The 17,562-nt window shown below is 38.1% G+C and overlaps 3 protein-coding genes and 2 non-coding genes across 5 annotated transcripts in view; all 5 read right to left on the bottom strand.

The window, feature by feature from the left end:
• LOC143210294 (uncharacterized) overlaps window positions 1–1,215 on the bottom strand; it is an 86,527-nt gene extending 85,312 nt beyond the window's left edge. The window contains exon 1 of the mRNA XM_076427032.1: window positions 215–1,215. The gene's annotated coding sequence lies outside the window, so the exon portion shown is untranslated. The remainder of the gene's footprint in view (window positions 1–214) is intronic.
• Window positions 1,216–8,373: 7,158 nt separating this feature from the next.
• Window positions 8,374–10,680, bottom strand: LOC143210797 (odorant receptor 13a-like). The gene is made up of 6 exons (XM_076427989.1): window positions 10,411–10,680; window positions 9,998–10,338; window positions 9,164–9,346; window positions 8,997–9,101; window positions 8,731–8,889; window positions 8,374–8,436 (listed from the first exon to the last, which is right to left on the bottom strand). Exons 1-6 carry the CDS (start codon window positions 10,610–10,612, stop codon window positions 8,374–8,376), a joined length of 1,053 nt encoding a protein of 350 aa, XP_076284104.1. The 5' UTR covers window positions 10,613–10,680.
• Window positions 10,681–12,194: 1,514 nt separating this feature from the next.
• Trnal-caa (transfer RNA leucine (anticodon CAA)) lies at window positions 12,195–12,315 on the bottom strand. Its single transcript has 2 exons — window positions 12,278–12,315; window positions 12,195–12,239 (listed from the first exon to the last, which is right to left on the bottom strand). It is a non-coding gene; the product is annotated as a tRNA-Leu (tRNA).
• Window positions 12,316–12,623: 308 nt separating this feature from the next.
• Trnav-cac (transfer RNA valine (anticodon CAC)) lies at window positions 12,624–12,696 on the bottom strand. Its single transcript has one exon. It is a non-coding gene; the product is annotated as a tRNA-Val (tRNA).
• Window positions 12,697–12,875: 179 nt separating this feature from the next.
• On the bottom strand, window positions 12,876–15,717 carry Cos (kinesin-like protein costa). Its single transcript, XM_076427711.1, has one exon. The coding sequence runs from the start codon at window positions 15,231–15,233 to the stop codon at window positions 13,053–13,055; it is 2,181 nt and encodes a 726-aa protein (XP_076283826.1). The 5' UTR covers window positions 15,234–15,717; the 3' UTR covers window positions 12,876–13,052.
• Window positions 15,718–17,562: the final 1,845 nt, after the last annotated feature.

The raw sequence follows: 17,562 nt of genomic DNA, 5'->3' as shown, positions 1-17,562 counted from the left end.
CCCAGTCGATTTCGGGAACGACGAGAGCTGTTAACTCTTAATCGGCAGGGGCACCGGCTTAATGCAATGAGAGCGAGACAGATCATCGATCAGTTCGTCGCGGAAGCTGTGATCGCCATAGGCAATTTTTAGAACACATAAACGCCACGGGTGAGATTGCTGTCATTGTTCTCCACAAAATAATGAAAAAGAAACCGAAAATAACAGAACTTACCTGTGAAATTTCAACCGAATTCGACGAGGCAGGCGGTGTATCCCATCGGCCGCGGTGATCGATGTGGATCGATGATCGATGATACTCGCAGCACGTTCGTTAGCAATACTCGTTGCGTGACGTTCAGGTCCTCTCGACTTCGCAGTCCTTGAACGTCATTCCTCCCGATGTTTCCGTATTATTCACAATATTCACCACCACTTTTCATCGAAACTGTTCATGTCGGCGTCACGCGCAACCTCTTCCTGCACCTCCAGCCGAATAGCACTTCATCGAGGAGGTGTCGCGAGGAAAATGAGCGTAAGAAACACTATCCGTGGAGTTTTCTTGAAAAGTTCCGTGGGGAAATGCGATCGAAATATCCTATCGAATGTTTTCCATCGAGTAGTCGGCGCGATATTTTGACAATAGTCCGGTAATCAGGACAATAGTCCGATCAATGATGATCGAGTATGGGGCTGCAGATAGAATCGGTATAGTCTCCAAAGACAATTGCCAATCAGTGTCCCGAGTCTGTTCGCTCTCAGAAAAAAGAAACAATAACCAATAATTGTGATCGAAGTCAGGGCTGTCGTGGGGCTGATTCTGCGGCGCGAACAGAACGTGTTCTAAGAAACGAGTGGCGGGAGCCGCAACGCAAGGTAGAGTTTCGAATCCGTGCTGGTTGGTGGTCGGGTAGTTTGTGCCTGAGAGCGCAAGCGAAGCTACGATGATCTTGCCCCGTCTCCTTTCCTCCGGCACCGTCCGAGTTCGTCTTTACCTCGTGATTCCACGTCCCTCTTTAGATCCTGCGTCTCGATCCCCTGGAGAACTTCTTTCTCCTTCATGCGCGCGCCTTACCAGATGGCGCCATCCAGTGACCACTACACCGCGATTTCAATGTTAGAAAGAACCTCTTTACAGTTACGCTTTGAACACCCCGAAAGACTCGTCATTTCGAACCAGTGTTTCGTATTTCGTTTCGAATCATTCCGCTGTACCGGAAGGAAGCTTAAAAATTTTCTTTTACGTGACAATGCTAAATGGAATTGAATGGAAACCTCGAACAAGGGTCTACGTTGCATTATGCATTATGCAACGCAGACCCTTATTCGAGGTTTCCATTCAATTGTTAGATTACTGAAGGTGACTTGTTGATCTACGATTGAAGCTGCTGTTGAAGATCTGTTAAAAAGTTCTGAGCCGTTGACCGTAGACTTTCTGAAATTATGAAACAATAATGTACGTTTTAATTAAAGTGAAAAATAAGTACGTGTAAAAATTGATTTTCAAGTGTGGTAGAAAATTAGTGTCGGTCGTATGTGATATTCAAAGTGTTGAAAATGTTGACAGTTCCGATCGCTAGAAATCTGCGAATCTGAAAATCAGAGGCCGAGCTGTCTTTAAGAGCTTCCGTCTCGTTTTTCTCCCTAGTCCCTTATGTCGTTTCCATTTGTGTTCTTGAACGGTATCGTACCCGCTGTTCATCATCAATTCTACGTTCGTATACCAATCGCTATCCGCGCTTCTGTTCCTCTGTTCTTGCACCGTCGTGACAACTGCGGTACGGCGCGGCGGTATTGTCTTCTACTAACTCCACTCGAGGCCCGTCGTGCCTTTTCGGGATTCAATTTTTAACACCGTTCGAGAGCTTATCTGGCACCGTTATAAATATTAATCACAGACGTTCCTCTTCGAGGGAACTGCAGGGAATCTCACTGCGGTGTGACAATACCATATCGAATAAAATACTGATCCATGTAGTGCCGTTTTATGGTACCTGGGTTGCAATTGTATAGGACGTTGATACATAGACTGCGGATTTTGTGCATTTGCAACAAAAGTAAGTATGTAGCTGCGATTTGAAACGGTAAAAGATGAATTTATAAATAAATTTCGAAGTGTCTCCTACTTCTTGGAACAGATGGAGGAAACATTTAATTTGCATAAAAATTCGCAATCTATCAATGAGTCTTGCAACCTGTATCCTTTCTCGATAGCCTCAATCTCCTAGACCAGCGATTAATTAAGACAGATGATGTTAGACATTTGATGATTATAACACAGTGGCGTTTGAGATATAGAACACGATTACGGACAGGAATAAAGAACGTGACGCTTTTACCGAGCTCTAAAACGACTCTATCGGTTATCATTACCGCGATTATGGCATTGACAAATGGCGACAAGGATCCAGCGTCGTGCGCTCACATTTCATAAAAATTATGTATATACGCGGCGCTCGTCACAAACGACTGAACACGCGAAGTTAATGTTGTCGAACAACGTACATCGATCGTGTACCCGTTAGCAGCCCCTCTCTGCCGGACTCTCGAACATTAATTTGGACCACACCAGAACTATCAGCAGCGTCACCGCATCGTCGTTCGCATTTTTACGCATGCAAGCTGCAACTAACAGCTACTTGTAATCTATCTTTGACTATCTTTGAACAGTGTGGAATTTACCCCCTATGTGAACTATTGGGGTCGGTGGCCCACTCAAATTTATGCTAATAATTATTTAATGTTTATTTGTGGACATGGTTAATCTCACTACATTTCTATTCACCATTTCGATAATTACTAAACATAATCTACTGAATCATCGCATTTTCAAAGTATTGAGTTGGAAAGAAAGTTCGTAGCGTTTTCAAATTAAGAATCGAAGATAGAATTAAGGTATTTATTCATATGTTTATTGAATAACACGAGAAGTTACCTCGAAAATGGCAAAAATTAATAAAAGTTATTGAATGAATCTATGAATAAATATCTGAATTTTAGCTGTCGATTTTAATTTACAAACGCTACGAACTTTCTTACGTAATTCTTTTATTGTATCATTATAACTTCATTCAGTGACCATTCCTTTGGAACTGTATGTCATTGGGAAGCTCTGAATTTTGCAATTAATTTGATATAAAATACTCGTGCTTAAAAAATATATATAAATGACCTTGTTTGAGAAAATGTGGAGGTCCTGAACTTAGTTGACAACCTAATAGATCCACCTTATACAGTAGTGTTGTATTTTTCTTAGCATAACGTAACTTTGCGCAGTACCGCAAATTCTACGTCAGAAATGACCTGGTGCGGATGTGTTAAGTCAAACTGGTCGCGTTACGTTTACCCTGTACATGCCGATTTACATCCTGTGCACGAGAATACACCTCCAAATACGGTGGAATAATGTGTTGTCTGCTTCCCGAGCTGCTTCCACCACAGTCGAAGCAGTTACTATCTATACGTGTCTAGGAGTGTACTAGAAAGAAACCTGAAAACGAGGACGACTGTCACGCGATCGAAAGCGTCGCGTCGCTCTGCGCGACCCGGCCTGGCGACGCGACGCTTTTCACGATCGACGATGTCGTTCACGGACGACCACGTGCCTACTCGAGCACGCAACAGGTCTTCTCAGTTTCTAGTTTCTGAATCGTGGATTATCAAAGGCTATCATAATCGGATCGAGTCGCGAGCAAACTACGCGGAACAACGCGCCGTCTCGCATTCCGATTCGCGTCAGACATGCTGCCGCGCCGCGCCGGTGCAACGCGAATTCTGCGAACCCATTAAGAATCGCGATACCTCTTCGACGCGACGGGAACGTGAATTTATACACCTCCTCTCGTCGAACGATCGTTGGTTTATGCCCGTTTTACCGACGCTTCGGCTCGATAACCAGGATCGCTTCTTTTTACCGAACGTTTCAGGAAGCAACTCGACGTCTATGTGGCGTAAAACGCATCGTAAGTTCGTACCACAATTTCGCAGGCGCCAATCAACTGTCTTGGCAAGGCGATGGGAAATTCTTAATGAATACGGTGCGCCGGAGTTTTCGTGACACTGCGAATCAATGGAACGTAATCAACGGTTTACGGCGTCCACATTACGCGCCATTATTTACGATTCGAAATAAACTGCGGTTTAGCGCAGCTGTACTTTCAGCGTGTAGAAATGACTTGCCACCGAACGAAAACATAATTTACCTACTTGTGTGTCGTCAGACCGGGGGAATTGAGGGGAACACGGTTACCCTCTCCCTGTCGTTACCGGGTTAGTCACGTGACGTAGAAGAGGAAGGGTGGAGTGAGAGACAAGTCTTAATCTGGCGACACTGGTTCGAATAACTACAAGAAAAACAGCCGACATCACATACCAGTTTAAGCCTAATTTAATTATGTCCTTGGAACGATAACAAATTCCAAAATTTATCGGTCAGTGATCCCCACGGTCAAAAATTTCGAAATGGATCCAACCGATAATCCCTTCGCGAATCAATGCACCAAGCAGTAAGCTTTCGAGATAATTACGCTCGCGTTCCTTGTTATGCGAAAAACTCTTACGTTAACGGCAACGGCCGGTCTACCTTTACCAATATTTTAAGTTGCTGAACGTTTAGGGCATTCTTGGGTAGATTGCACGATCAGATTGGACCGGGTATCCGCTTCGCAAGCAAAAATTGTCACTCGCTCCACCGACGTCTTGCTGATACTTACTGACATAATTAAAAAATAATACCCCGGTTTTTTCTCGTCCTACGCTCATCAGGCGTAACGGTGATAATTGTGATCCCGAATTCCTTGAGGGACAGACAAGAACCCTTGACGTCGCATGCGCTCTCGTGCGCGGAACCTTGGAATTTTAATAAACGCGACTTCTTTGATGAAATCCTGATCGTAACATGTACGTGGCTGAGCTTCGTCAGGAACCATTGTTTGGTCTCAAACCTTTGTAAACGATTTTTTTTTTAAGTAACATGTAATCGATACTTCATTATCTAAGGATTTTAGATTCAATCAGGCCAAAAGGTCTCCATACACCATTTAACCCTTGTGTAGTCAACCGAGTACCCATTTACTGTGTTTCTTTCAACAATTTGTTAATGTTTCTCTAAAGAATATTACAAAATTTCTCTGAATGTCCTTTTTTTACTCGCTAATGTACAGGGTGAGTCACCTAACGTTGCCATCTCAAATATCTTTGTTGTTTTTCAAGATACGTCAAATGTCTGAAGGACAAAGTTGAATGGTAAAATGGGGCTCATACGATACCAAAAAAATTTTTGTTTTTATGTAATTTTTTTCAGAGATATCGGAGTCACCTTCATTTTTTTTAAATGGAATGAGGTATATTTTAATACTTCAATCGATGCAGTTGTTAGTTAGTAGTTAGTAGTTCAGGAGATATTTCAATTTTTACCATTAACTCATGAAGCATCCTAACAACGAGCTGTTTTTTGTATCCAGCCTTCTTTAAATGGTTTAGAACTGTTTTGTGGTCGATGTTTACTCCCTTACCGATATCACGACTGCTAATGTGCCGGTCTTGCTCAACTGTTTGGATGATTTCATCGACTTTCTCAGTGACTGGTCGACCAGAACGAGGTGTATCTTTCACATAAAAATTTCAAGATCCAAAACGCTTGAACCAACTTCGTGCCACACGTACTGATACCGTATCACGTCCATAAACATCATACATTTTTTTAGCAGCTTGAGTCGCATTCTTTCCATTTCTGTAATAAAATTTCAAAATGTATCGCATTTCTTCTTTATTTCCACTCATTTTGAAGACGTAATAACATTTGACTAATTAAACAAATATCACAAATTTCTTGTTTGTAATTACTCTATGATATATCACCTTTCAGACGCACTCAAGTAATGCCAGATCCGATTAATATTAACAGAGTTATGACATGGTAATATGACCATCTACCGGGTGGATACGAAGAAACTTTTTCCCCATCCCAATATTAATTTATAGACTTATAATGAGAATTTGTGCAAATATGTTAAATACAGAAAGGTTTTATATAATCTATACAGTTTGGTTGACTACAGAAGGGTTAAAAAGACGCGAGCTTTAGGAATAAAAAATTACCTGAATAAACTTTCTGTATCTCCATCATCTCTAGGGTCCATCGGGTACATGCCTTCATTAACACTAAACCTACCGAGCTTCAAACGCAGCCAGTTGCCTTATAAAAATAACAAGATTAAATTTATTTGAATTTTGTGCGGTTCATATTATAATATTATTTGCGTTATTAAATATATTTACTTAATCATCTATCACGAAAGCATCTTTATAATTTCAATAATTGTAAAATAAAAATTCTGGAACCGGTCATTTGACCGATGGTGGTAGGTTGAGTGTTAACTTATCTACGTTTGCCATGTGTGTCGATCGAGATGCAGCCAACGAATGTCGTCACAGTTTTCGTACATCGATCCTGCATAAATTTATCAAGTTCCGGCAGGAGATTTTGAAGATGTGACAGCAACCTGCGGGCATCTTGCTGCTCGTAAAATTCATTATGCCAAGCCAATAAGTCATTTTAGCTTGCTCCTTTAAACCTGTCTTTAAAGACTGGATCACTAGCTCCTCCGCTCTGCCAGATCCTGTTCGATGTTGCTTCGCGGCGTTCCTCGCAGCACGCAGCGAATTTAAATTCAAACAGTTTGTCATATTAAGCAATTTTTCGTATAATAAATCTACTCGTAAAGGAAAAATTATGCAAGCATTATAAATAAGCTCTTTTGGTATTTACACTCGATAGTGTCGCCGTACCACATTTTCAATACAGAGTCGAAACGAAAGGGGTTGCGTGAAATATTGTGGGTAAGAAAAGTACATGCGTGGATTCCAGAGGCAATGAGCTAGACGAATGACAAAAATAGTGTTCCAGCGTGAGATCTACAGTTAGCCGAGACGCGTTAGAGCTACCATCTGTCTAAGAAACGTGTCTCGCCATAAAGATGTTGTTTTCATACTCTCCGTCCTTCTTCTTCTTCGATTAACCACTCTTCTCCGCAAGCTCCAATTGCTTTTCGAATGCTAAACAATTTTCGATAGATTCTCTTCTCTCCCGGGGCAGCACTGAGAGCTCTGAAATGATCTAGACATCTCGAAGAACCCCGAAGTTTCTCGGATTTCAAAAAAATTTGGAATTACAGCGAGAAGTCAATAAAAAGCGAATAAAGTTTAATTGCTGTCGTTTGGGTTTCCTTCGCGTTTGTAGGATGATTTACGTTGTACGAGCATCCATCCTCGTGACGCTCACCGACTACGCGACAGCGTTTATGGCTAATCGTAAATTCGTGGAGCAGCGATGAGCTAATTCACTTTACCCGATGCTTCCAGTTAATTAACTAATCCGACTAGAGCAGAGAATTTTCGATTCGATTAGCCATGGAATAGAGTTTTAGTGTTCTGTCTAATAAAGTGAAAATTGTCGGTATTGCTGGTTATTATTGGATGCACATTATCGAGTACGTATAGAACGAATCGATAAATATCCGACACGCGAGAGTCCTTTCGACCATAATTTTCGAGACTGCCGGCACGAGGATGGCTAGAATTACCGTAAGCATGACTAGGGAACAGGTTCCTGTTCGCAGTAAACTTTTGAATCCTTTTTCCTACGATCGCCTAAATAACTATTTACTATTTACTAATAAGTAGACAGCGGATGTTTATGCAAATGCATATTTTTATAGAAAGTAGGTAAAATTGTGGAACCTGGACAGAAATTTACGCTGTTTGTAGAGGATTTTGAAAATATAGTAATATTTTGCAGATTTTGCATATTGCATATTTCTCGCATATATTGCACATATTTTTAACATATTTTGCATTTAATTGTACATACATATGTACTTACATGTGTACGTATTACATGTGTAATATCATATTATTCTCGCACGAAACAGTAGTAATTGGCCTTGGCCTTAAAAATTTATTTGCAGCTTATTGAGTCATTCGGTGACAGAAATGTAAGTAGCGTTAGATTAGCCCAAGAAGTGATGAAAAATGAAACATTATTTTGATGAGTTAAACTATATTGCAACTAATTTCTGGAGATTGCCAGTTACTATAGCAAAATTAGAAACAAAAGGGCTCCTATTGCAGGAAGCAAATTACAGCAAATAATAAATGAAAATATGTATACATTGTAATTGGTTTCACTATTTTCTATATATTTATTTTGCATATGTTTTTGCATATATTTTGCATGTATTTTTGCATATTTTGCATATAGATCCGCTGTCTACTAAGAAGTATCTGTATAGTGGAAATTAATGTACAAGCAACATTAAAAGACTAAAAGTTTATTCGTACCTGGCTGTACAACAAGCGCGCACAGGGATGCGCGAAAGTGAAGACGGTGTTGCATCAGGAATCCGTTGTGTGCATGTTATTCAATAACGTGAACATCGAATAAGAGAATCTGATAATCTGCGAAATCATTACGCGAGGAGATGTGGTTAAAATATGAAAATAGTTCGCTGAGAAATGAAAGATATGTACTTATTATCGATAAACTACGAATTTTTATGCGTTTGACAAATTTATAAAACACGTTTCCTTTTTATTTTTTACATAAGTAGGTCTATAAAAATAATTGATGAACATCTTAGACTCGAACTTTTGAATACAATTCATAAATGGAACTGAACTAAGGAAACTGGAATTAGACTGTAGCAAAATGCACCAAAAATGCATAAACGTCCGTAAAATTAGTCAACGTACCGCGATATATGTTTTCAAGGAACACACGTAGAATGGACCAGCCTTCATATATAAAGGATGCCTCACAGACATCGTAGATAATACGAACAGTTGCACATTACTGGAGAAACGCTCGTGATGCCAGTTGGAGAGCCATTGACTTCTGTCGAGCACCGAGCACTGAGCGATGATCAACGCGTTAAAACTTGCCATCTTCAGGGAGAACGATCGTCGATTCGTCGGTCGACTAGGTCTAATTAATCTACGCCGTTCTGATTAACCCTTACCGAATAGGTCAGCTCATTTCCCATCCAGCAGATGTAGAAGAGTTGAGACGTGGCGGCGCTCAGGTATACCCCGAACTTTATGATGTCTAAGTTCTGCCCTCCGACCTGTTCCAAACGATGCAAATCGATCACGATCTGAGCAGAGTGCTCGACCAATCATGCCTTACCGCGACAGCCTGGAAACCAGTCAAGCAAATAATCGAGGTGCTCGAGAGCATCTGAAAGAATTCGCTCTGGCTAAAGATATTATTGTAATCGTTGGTCGTGGACATCAATTGCTGATGGAATCGAAGACAGGTCTTGTAACGTGTCATGAAAGTGTCGTTCGGTTTCCTGTAAACGCTACCAGTCTGCGATGAATACATAAATACCATAAATGCAATCATTATTCGTGGAAGCTACAACCAGCTGATGCACAGTGATGTCCGGATATTATGGCCACCGACCGTGACCGGGGCGGCGTTGGCCATTTATCTGGAGCAGTGTATTTTCAAGAATTTTTTCGGGTACACAGCGTTGTGATTTGAAGTACCGTAAAGACTTGATCTCACAAAACGGGAACTATACGATCTAAGAAAAACAAATATCCCCTCCACTGCGGGGAGCACCCAGCGAGGAACCGAGAAGCTTGAGCTGATATCTGATATACCGGTGTCTCAGCTGAAGGAGAGGCCACCTAAATATCTCCTTTATTTTTAATGGCACAAAAGATATTTATGGCATAATCTAAATGGTATCGAAGGAGGAATATCATAGAAGAACAATTTTTATTTGTCCGGTTATGTTTTCATAGTTTTTTCAAGGTCATCGTTATTTTTTTTATCGGGAAAACTTTTTTTTTTATTCCATCTTATAGCGGCTGAGAAAATACATTTGAATATGCTTAAGTCATTAACAAGATGGAATAAAAAAATAAGTTTTCCTTACCTACTTTCCTTCCTGCAATTGACAAGGATAATTCGTGGCCATATATCCGGACATCACTGTAAATTCTCGCTTACCTTGTTGGCCGTTTTTCCGTTGCAATTCTCAAAATTCACGTTCAGAATGTCGAACTGCATAGTGGTATAATTGCACATCAATATCGTGAGACCCTCCATTGAGAGTATCGCGAGCATACCGCTAGAAATTGCGACCGATTCTACGGCGAGAGCAATCTCACGATAAGGGTATATAGTAGTATCAAACGGATACTTTGCTCTGATTGGTAAACCATTCTTCATCGGCGATAAAAGTAATAGAGCTATTACTAAAAGACACCCGAGCACCGTAAATCCATAGAAGATTATTTTGTTAAACGTACAGTGCCTCCTGATAATGTCCGTGACGCGATCACTGTCGACTAAAAATAATGTACTATCGATGTAATCTAGAATGTTCTTGGTGCACATTCAAAAATGCACATTCAACTTACCAGAAAATTCAACGAGATCGTTGGTGCACTTTAATATTTTTACAATCAACCGCTCTATATTTTTCTGATTCAATTGATAATTCATGGATTTGAAAATCGTAACCATCATTCCCCCGCAAATGCAACCGCTATCGGTAGCGACCGATATATCGTCTATGCTCGTGTAAATATCTGCGAGAAGCGTGATCGTGAAGATATACATCGTTGCGATTATGAATATTTTCCAAGCAAAGTATCCGCATCGTAGAACCAATTCAGTGTTTGGATTTAAGACCCACAGTCCACAGTACCTGTACTAATGAAATTAACGCGTCGTTCCTAGTTTATTCTCTTGATTACAGAACTACACCAACGACGAACGTCCTATGAAACTCGTTCAGATAGTAAGAACCAATTGTGCACGGCGGTTTTAATTACTTTCACTCAGCGTGACACCGTATGTTGCACATTTCGTAATTTTGTGTTTATTGGAAATATGTACAGGGTGTATAAAAAGTAATGGTAATCCGTTCTAGGGGTGAATCTAAACCTCCGGGTCGGTGGACATTTGTAAGAGAAACTTGCCGCCTAATTGTTTATAACAAATAAAATTGTTGTTTAAGTTGTTTTTTTACATCAACACCTTTCACTCAGTCAGAAGAGAAAAAGCTTGAAAGAAGCCATGTGTCGCAAACAAATAGTTATCGAGATATAAGCTGTTAAAGTTTTTGCAAAATTTGATTATGTGGAGTTATACGTATAGACAAAAGCCTACTACATACTACAGTCCACCTGACCCTGTCGGTGAGACCGAATATAATCGGCTTCTTTCTTTTACACAGCAGTTTATATTGAAACACTTCTGTAAAATTTTTTACACGTTTTTAATTCTCACTTTCTGGGCGATGTTCACATTAATACAACATAACTCTTACGTCAAATAAGATAGTTGAAGATCCAGTAAATTTCGCAGCGACCCCAACACCTGATGTCCTGACTTCGGAGCCATGAGTAACGTGTCCCTCTGGGAGTCGCGAGACAAATAAGGCGTTTATTCCAGGAAGAGTCACGATGGCGTCGTGTAGGTGCAACTCGTTGGATGGCTTGGCATAATCTTGTCGCGTTATCACAGGTTATTTCCTTTCAATCTTCCACGGTGCCTTTGGAGAAAATTGCGGATAAACGGATGCGATTGTATATCGGCTTTTCGAAATTACAGACCTCGCCGTACTGCACGTGTTGGGTCCCTTAAACACTTCCGTGAATGTCCATAAAAGTGACAGTAAATGCATAGCGATAGACAAACGAAATCACGTTCTATAATAGAACTTCTATTACGAGCTTGCAAGGAGGATAGGTACAGTGTAAAGAAACATGCACCGCAGCAATTGTCGCAAGTTGTGTCTATAGAATATTCGCGGTTACAGTAGCAAATGTATAGTTCAACGATGTCGAAAACGATTTCAGTATTTCAGAGTTCTGTTATAAGCGCGAGGATTCCCGATACGAAGAATCGCGTGTGTGTATAGGTTCAAGTTTCAGATGTAAGACATTTCTTTATTTAAACGATATGTTATTGGTTGTCATAAAAAATTGACCGACATTGTTATTGGACTATCTAAATGTAAATTCGCTTGATTTCACGTGAAAAAAAAAATATTCTTCATCGGGATTTGAACACCGGACGCCAATTCTGCGCCCGAGCGAGAAGTTTTAAAATTTTCCAGAGGTATATATATATATAATTTGCAAAAGATATGATTTGTAATTAAATCTTTTTAGTCGCACGCGAGGCAAAAAAAATTTGTCAGAAGTGGGATTCGAACCCACGCCCTCAAAGAGGACCAGAATGCCCAGAACTCAGTAATCAACTGAGAAGGTTATGAACCTTGAGTCTGGCGCCTTAGACCGCTCGGCCATCCTGACAGTTGTGATTCAGTTCTCTAAATTTACATCTCATTCTACTCAGTACACAAAATCTATAAATTGTTTTACGAAATAAAAAAATTTATTGTTCTAATGAAACATAGCTTACTAATGCATTGCGAAAAAATCTTATAATGTGTAAAAATGATATATAATATCACTATATACAATGTTTATCACGTTGAATATATTTAGAAATATTATTACATTAAAACAATAAAAATATGAACAAGAACAAAATTAATAAACAAAGTCTGATAAAAATCAATACTTGTTCATAATAATATAAAAATATTATTTAAAAAAACTGTTTCCGCCCGGGATCGAACCGGGGACCTTGTGCGTGTGAAGCACACGTGATAACCACTACACTACGGAAACGGCTATGCACAGTTCTCCCAAAAGACTTGTTATAAATATAATGAAATAAACAATCTTCAATTTACTTTATTATCAAACAAAAGTATACAAATATAGCAAAATACTGTATTTAATCTTTTACTACGTTTCGCATTTTTTAAGGTACATAGCTTTGTCATAAAAATGAATACACATATTAATTCATTCAAAAAAGTTTTTATTTGTCTTTTTCATTCTGCAAAAGTGTATAAAATTGTTAATACAATATTGTAACAAAATTAAATTGCAACTCACAACTTTAATTTCAGTTACCACATGATTAGGAGCAGCAATTCAATGATATAAAATAATAAATATGAGAAAATTGCTAATGATTATTATTTCCTTCTCTTATCTCGACCAGTAGTTTTTTGTATTATTAATTTATTCCGTTCTTTAGTAACTTTGGTTGTTGGCCTTTGAATTGCATTAGCCGGAGGTGGTATCCTAACCGGATATGGATAATTTTCATTTTCTTCTATATGTCTAGCAAGTTCGGTATCCGTATCTAATGTTTCGGGTCCTGAACTACTTGTTTCTTCTCCAATGTGTCTATACATTGCAAGCAGTTTCTGTTCGTATTTTCTTTGCATTAGAACAATTCTTCTTTCAGCTTCTAGTTTTGTCTGTTTCAATGCATTAGTCAGAGTTTGTATTTCCCATTTTTGTGTTTCTATATGACTTTCTAATTCAGCAACTTGGACTTCGAGATTCTTTGAACTTTCCTTTAAATCGATTACTTTTAAGAAATACTTATAAAATAATGTTTTCATTTCTCCATCTGATAGTTTTGCGAGTCTTTCCATTAGCATTCTTTCTCCTTTCTCTCGTTGTGCTTGATTTTCATCAAAACCTTTCCTACCGCATATCATCTCATTTTTGTGTTCTATCATGGCATCTATAGCTTCAATAGTTTCCCCACATTCCAATAATTTTCGTTCTTCTACAGTTGACAAGGCTTTTTCTTTTTGGAACTTTTCATCAAGATCACATTTCTCATCAACCAAACAGTCTCTGGTACGTCTTAAGTTTTGAATTTCATTTCTCAGAGCTTCCTTTTCATCTATATCTGCTGTCCTTTCCAAATCTATAGATTTTTCTTTTAAAACTGTGTCTAGATGTGTAATTCTTGCACTGACATCTAATAAATTTTTCTTCTTATCAGGATAATTACCTTTCGATTTGTCTTTTCCATCTTCGCTATCCGATTGTATCTCTTTGAGCTTAAAAACAGTTAAATTATATTTTTCCTCTAGTTCATGAATTTTCTTTTGATCTACCGCAAGTTCTTCTTCTAATTGTTGTTTACGTTCTACTTCTGTCATTAATTGCCTTTTCAGATTAATCATTTCCTCTGTAGAGGCATTTAGCGACTTCCATATTTTAGTACTGTTTTTAAATGATTCGAGTGCAGTTTGATGTATCATTGCGATATCTCTCAATCGGTTCTTATAATAAACTGTTCTATTCCTGTATAATTCAATTTTCTTTTTTAAGAGAGGCTTCTTGAAAAAGAAATCGTAATCTGGTCTAGATTTTACTTCCGTTATCTTTGATTCTGTTTGAGAACATCTTTTCTCCAATTCAGTCCGTTTATGTTGAAACTTTGCGGTGGCTTTAGCAAGTGTATTTTCATTCTTTGCCAAATCTTCCATCATGAAGAGCCTAATCTTAGCTGTCGATTTAAGCTCTTTCATATGTTTCTGAGCCTCGTCTAGTGTTGATTGAATTTTCTTTACCTGAGTTTGCTTCGCGTCATTATTAGACATCAAAATTTTCAGTTCCTTCATGGGTTCAGGTAACTTTTTTGTTTCAAGAACTTCGATTAAAAGATCTGTAGAACTATTTTTATCATTTGGTGGATTTTGTTCTGTGATTGGTTCGGGGATACAACTATGTACAATGTCCGTAGTAGGATATTCTAATATTTTTTTAGTCAACATTTGGTTTTGATTAGATTTAAGATTATCATTAAAAGCTATTATTTCATTACACATTTCAGATCCAGGAAGGATCGAGTTCCTTCTGGAATTTCTACGCCTAACTGGAGCAGGCTTTTCTACAGATTCAAACATATCATGTATTTCTAATTTCGTATCATCTGTTTCTGATTGAATGATATCATCTGTCTGTATTTTGAACTGTTGCATGTAGTCATTTAATTTCTCTTGAAAAACAGAATTTTTTAAGCGTGTAACATAGTCATCTTCTTCCTCTTCTTCATCGTCAATGTCATCTCTTTCTTCTTGATCTTCTTCATCTTCCCTTAGTTCATCTTCATCTGTCTCTTCTTCTTCTTCATCTATTCCTTCTGCTTTATCATCAGACATTTTACTCCCCAAACATGCAGAACACGTTAAACAATTACTTGTAGAATTGTATTCTTCTACCTGGACAAGTTTATTAAAACTTGTATTTTTATCAACTTTAATCAGTCTTAACATATTCTCATTCGGGGATTCTGATTCTGTGTCATAGTAATTATTGCGAAAATTCTCTATTTCTCGTCGTGGTCGCATTCTAAAATCTTTGCGTTTACGTTCCAGAACATTTGTGTACTTCCTTAGCGTTGCATTCTCTCACTCTACCTTGGATTTTTAGGTTTATGATCCTTTTCGCACTTGCATGCCTTCGGCTATATTCGGATCGTTTCGGACATCTTCGGTTCGCCCTCTGTCATTCCTTATGCGTAAATTTACGACTCACATGCTCACGAATTCTCTTTTCGTATTTCATTTGTTGTATTTTCGTCACGATTTGTTATTCTCACACTGAAGAGTAAGTGTGTTCTATATCACCAATGAGATACAGAGTCCCACACGAACCAAAAAGGTACATACACATATAACACTAGCTGATTCTATGTATATCACAGAATACAAGTCTATTGTGTTTACTTTTTTATATAGTATTTGTATAATTTTTATTATTTTCAAACGACTTGTTGTGTTGTTGTCATTCGCTATGCTTCTACCAGCTTCTACTGTATGAAAGTTGGTAGTACTGTAATCACCAACTACTGCCAACTACCAATTCAATTGGTACTCTCACTTGAATCTAGATGATCTAGATGAATCTAGATTATTCTAGATTCTGATTCTAGTGAATTGTATACCAAAAATTTGTATACTAAATACAAACTTTTGTGAATACATTTATTACATACGATCCATACGATCTTACACGATCTTATTCGGAAATATCAAATTTATTATGGCATCTTCTCAGTGTTGGTATTGCGATTTAGGTACAAGTGGGTACAAGTTTTCAAAGATTTGAAAATTGAAATGTCCTTAGCATTTTTCAAGAATCCAAGAATCAGAAGAGAATATTGAATGTATTGAATCAGAGAGGATACTTATTTGGTTGAATTTGTTATGTAGGAACGCAATAGGATGACCAATATTGATTTGATAATGTGCATAAAATATTGTTAAAGACGTTTCAAAAACATGTGAATTATTCTAAAAATTAAAGAGTCGCTTTTTTATATTATCAGCTGTAAATAAAAGGTTCATATAATTCTCTAGACATTTAATTTGTTTTCAAGTTTGGCGCCATTTTCGTTACACTCCCTTCTGGAACAGTTCATTGCGATTGGTCGGTTGTAGAGGTTGCAAGTTGCAGCCATGTTGCAGCAGAATTTTGTCAGTCGCTTTACTTCTCGCAACGCGATCGTTTTTAAAATCTCTTGTGTTCCTGATAGTTTCTGTTTTAAATACACACAAACCGAGTTCTATCGCAAAACTGTGGCATAGTCGATGATCCCGGAATGAACTCTGTGAGACAATGGTGTTGAGGGAACAATAACTGGATAGGATAGTGTCCTGTAGTATAAAACTATAACCTGTATTTTGACGAGCACGGTTACATTTGGGCATCGAACGTCATAATTCACGTAAGCGTTTCAACACATTGTGTATTAACATTTCTGCTTTTGTCAGCGTGTTCACGAATGAACATAAACATACAATTCCATCACGGTGAAAATAAGTCTGGTAAATTGTGCAAAACCGAAAAGGCGTTACATTGACGCGTGAAACTTGTACGTCACGTTTGTGTTTTACATTAATTACAAGAAGCAATATTCTGTTTTCGCTCTTTCTATCTGCAATGCTTATATAATCGAATATGCATGTAGTTTACTTGGGAAAACGTCGAGTCACGAAAATATAAACATTTTATGAATGATGTAATTGGGTATGTATTAATAAACGTTTTATAAAATCGATTATTGGTACGTTGTCATGCCGTTCCTTCTCTCATCTTCGTCATACCAGTCATTTCGTTTTGTATGTTTATTTTCAATGTTTTAACCTCTTTTGTTAAGTCGAAATTGCCGATCGATAATTATGGATTCTTCCGGTAATCCGAGTGATCGTGCGTTATCTCGATGAATATGAATACCGTATGTTTGTTCGAACATATTCGCAGTTTTCAATTAGTTCGGTAAACGTTTCTGTTTATTTAGTAATTCTGGGTTGGATCGGCCAGCATATTGAGAAGCAATGACGTATAGCGAAGTGTGTTTAGTAACTCCGGTGAGATCATTCACTGGGTTTACTATCGAAACATACACTTGCAATCGTTTATGTATAGTATAGTACCGTACACAACTATAGTATAATTTAAAATTCGATCATGGTTTGCACTTTCTGCTCCAACATTATTTTTATTGAGAATTCCAAACAATTATTTTTTAGTTATCAGTTAACATATTTGATTAGTTTATATTATTTATTATCATTTTGACTATCTCAAGAGTATAATATGCTGTCACGAGTCCCGATCAAATCTTTCATCCTCAATAGAGGAGATTTTGAAATTTTGATTTTTGTTAAAAAATTA

The sequence above is a fragment of the Lasioglossum baleicum genome, chromosome 7, assembly GCF_051020765.1.
Source record: "Lasioglossum baleicum chromosome 7, iyLasBale1, whole genome shotgun sequence".
Classification (NCBI taxonomy): Eukaryota; Metazoa; Arthropoda; class Insecta; order Hymenoptera; family Halictidae; genus Lasioglossum; species Lasioglossum baleicum.
This window is presented reverse-complemented; position numbering and strand designations above follow the sequence as displayed.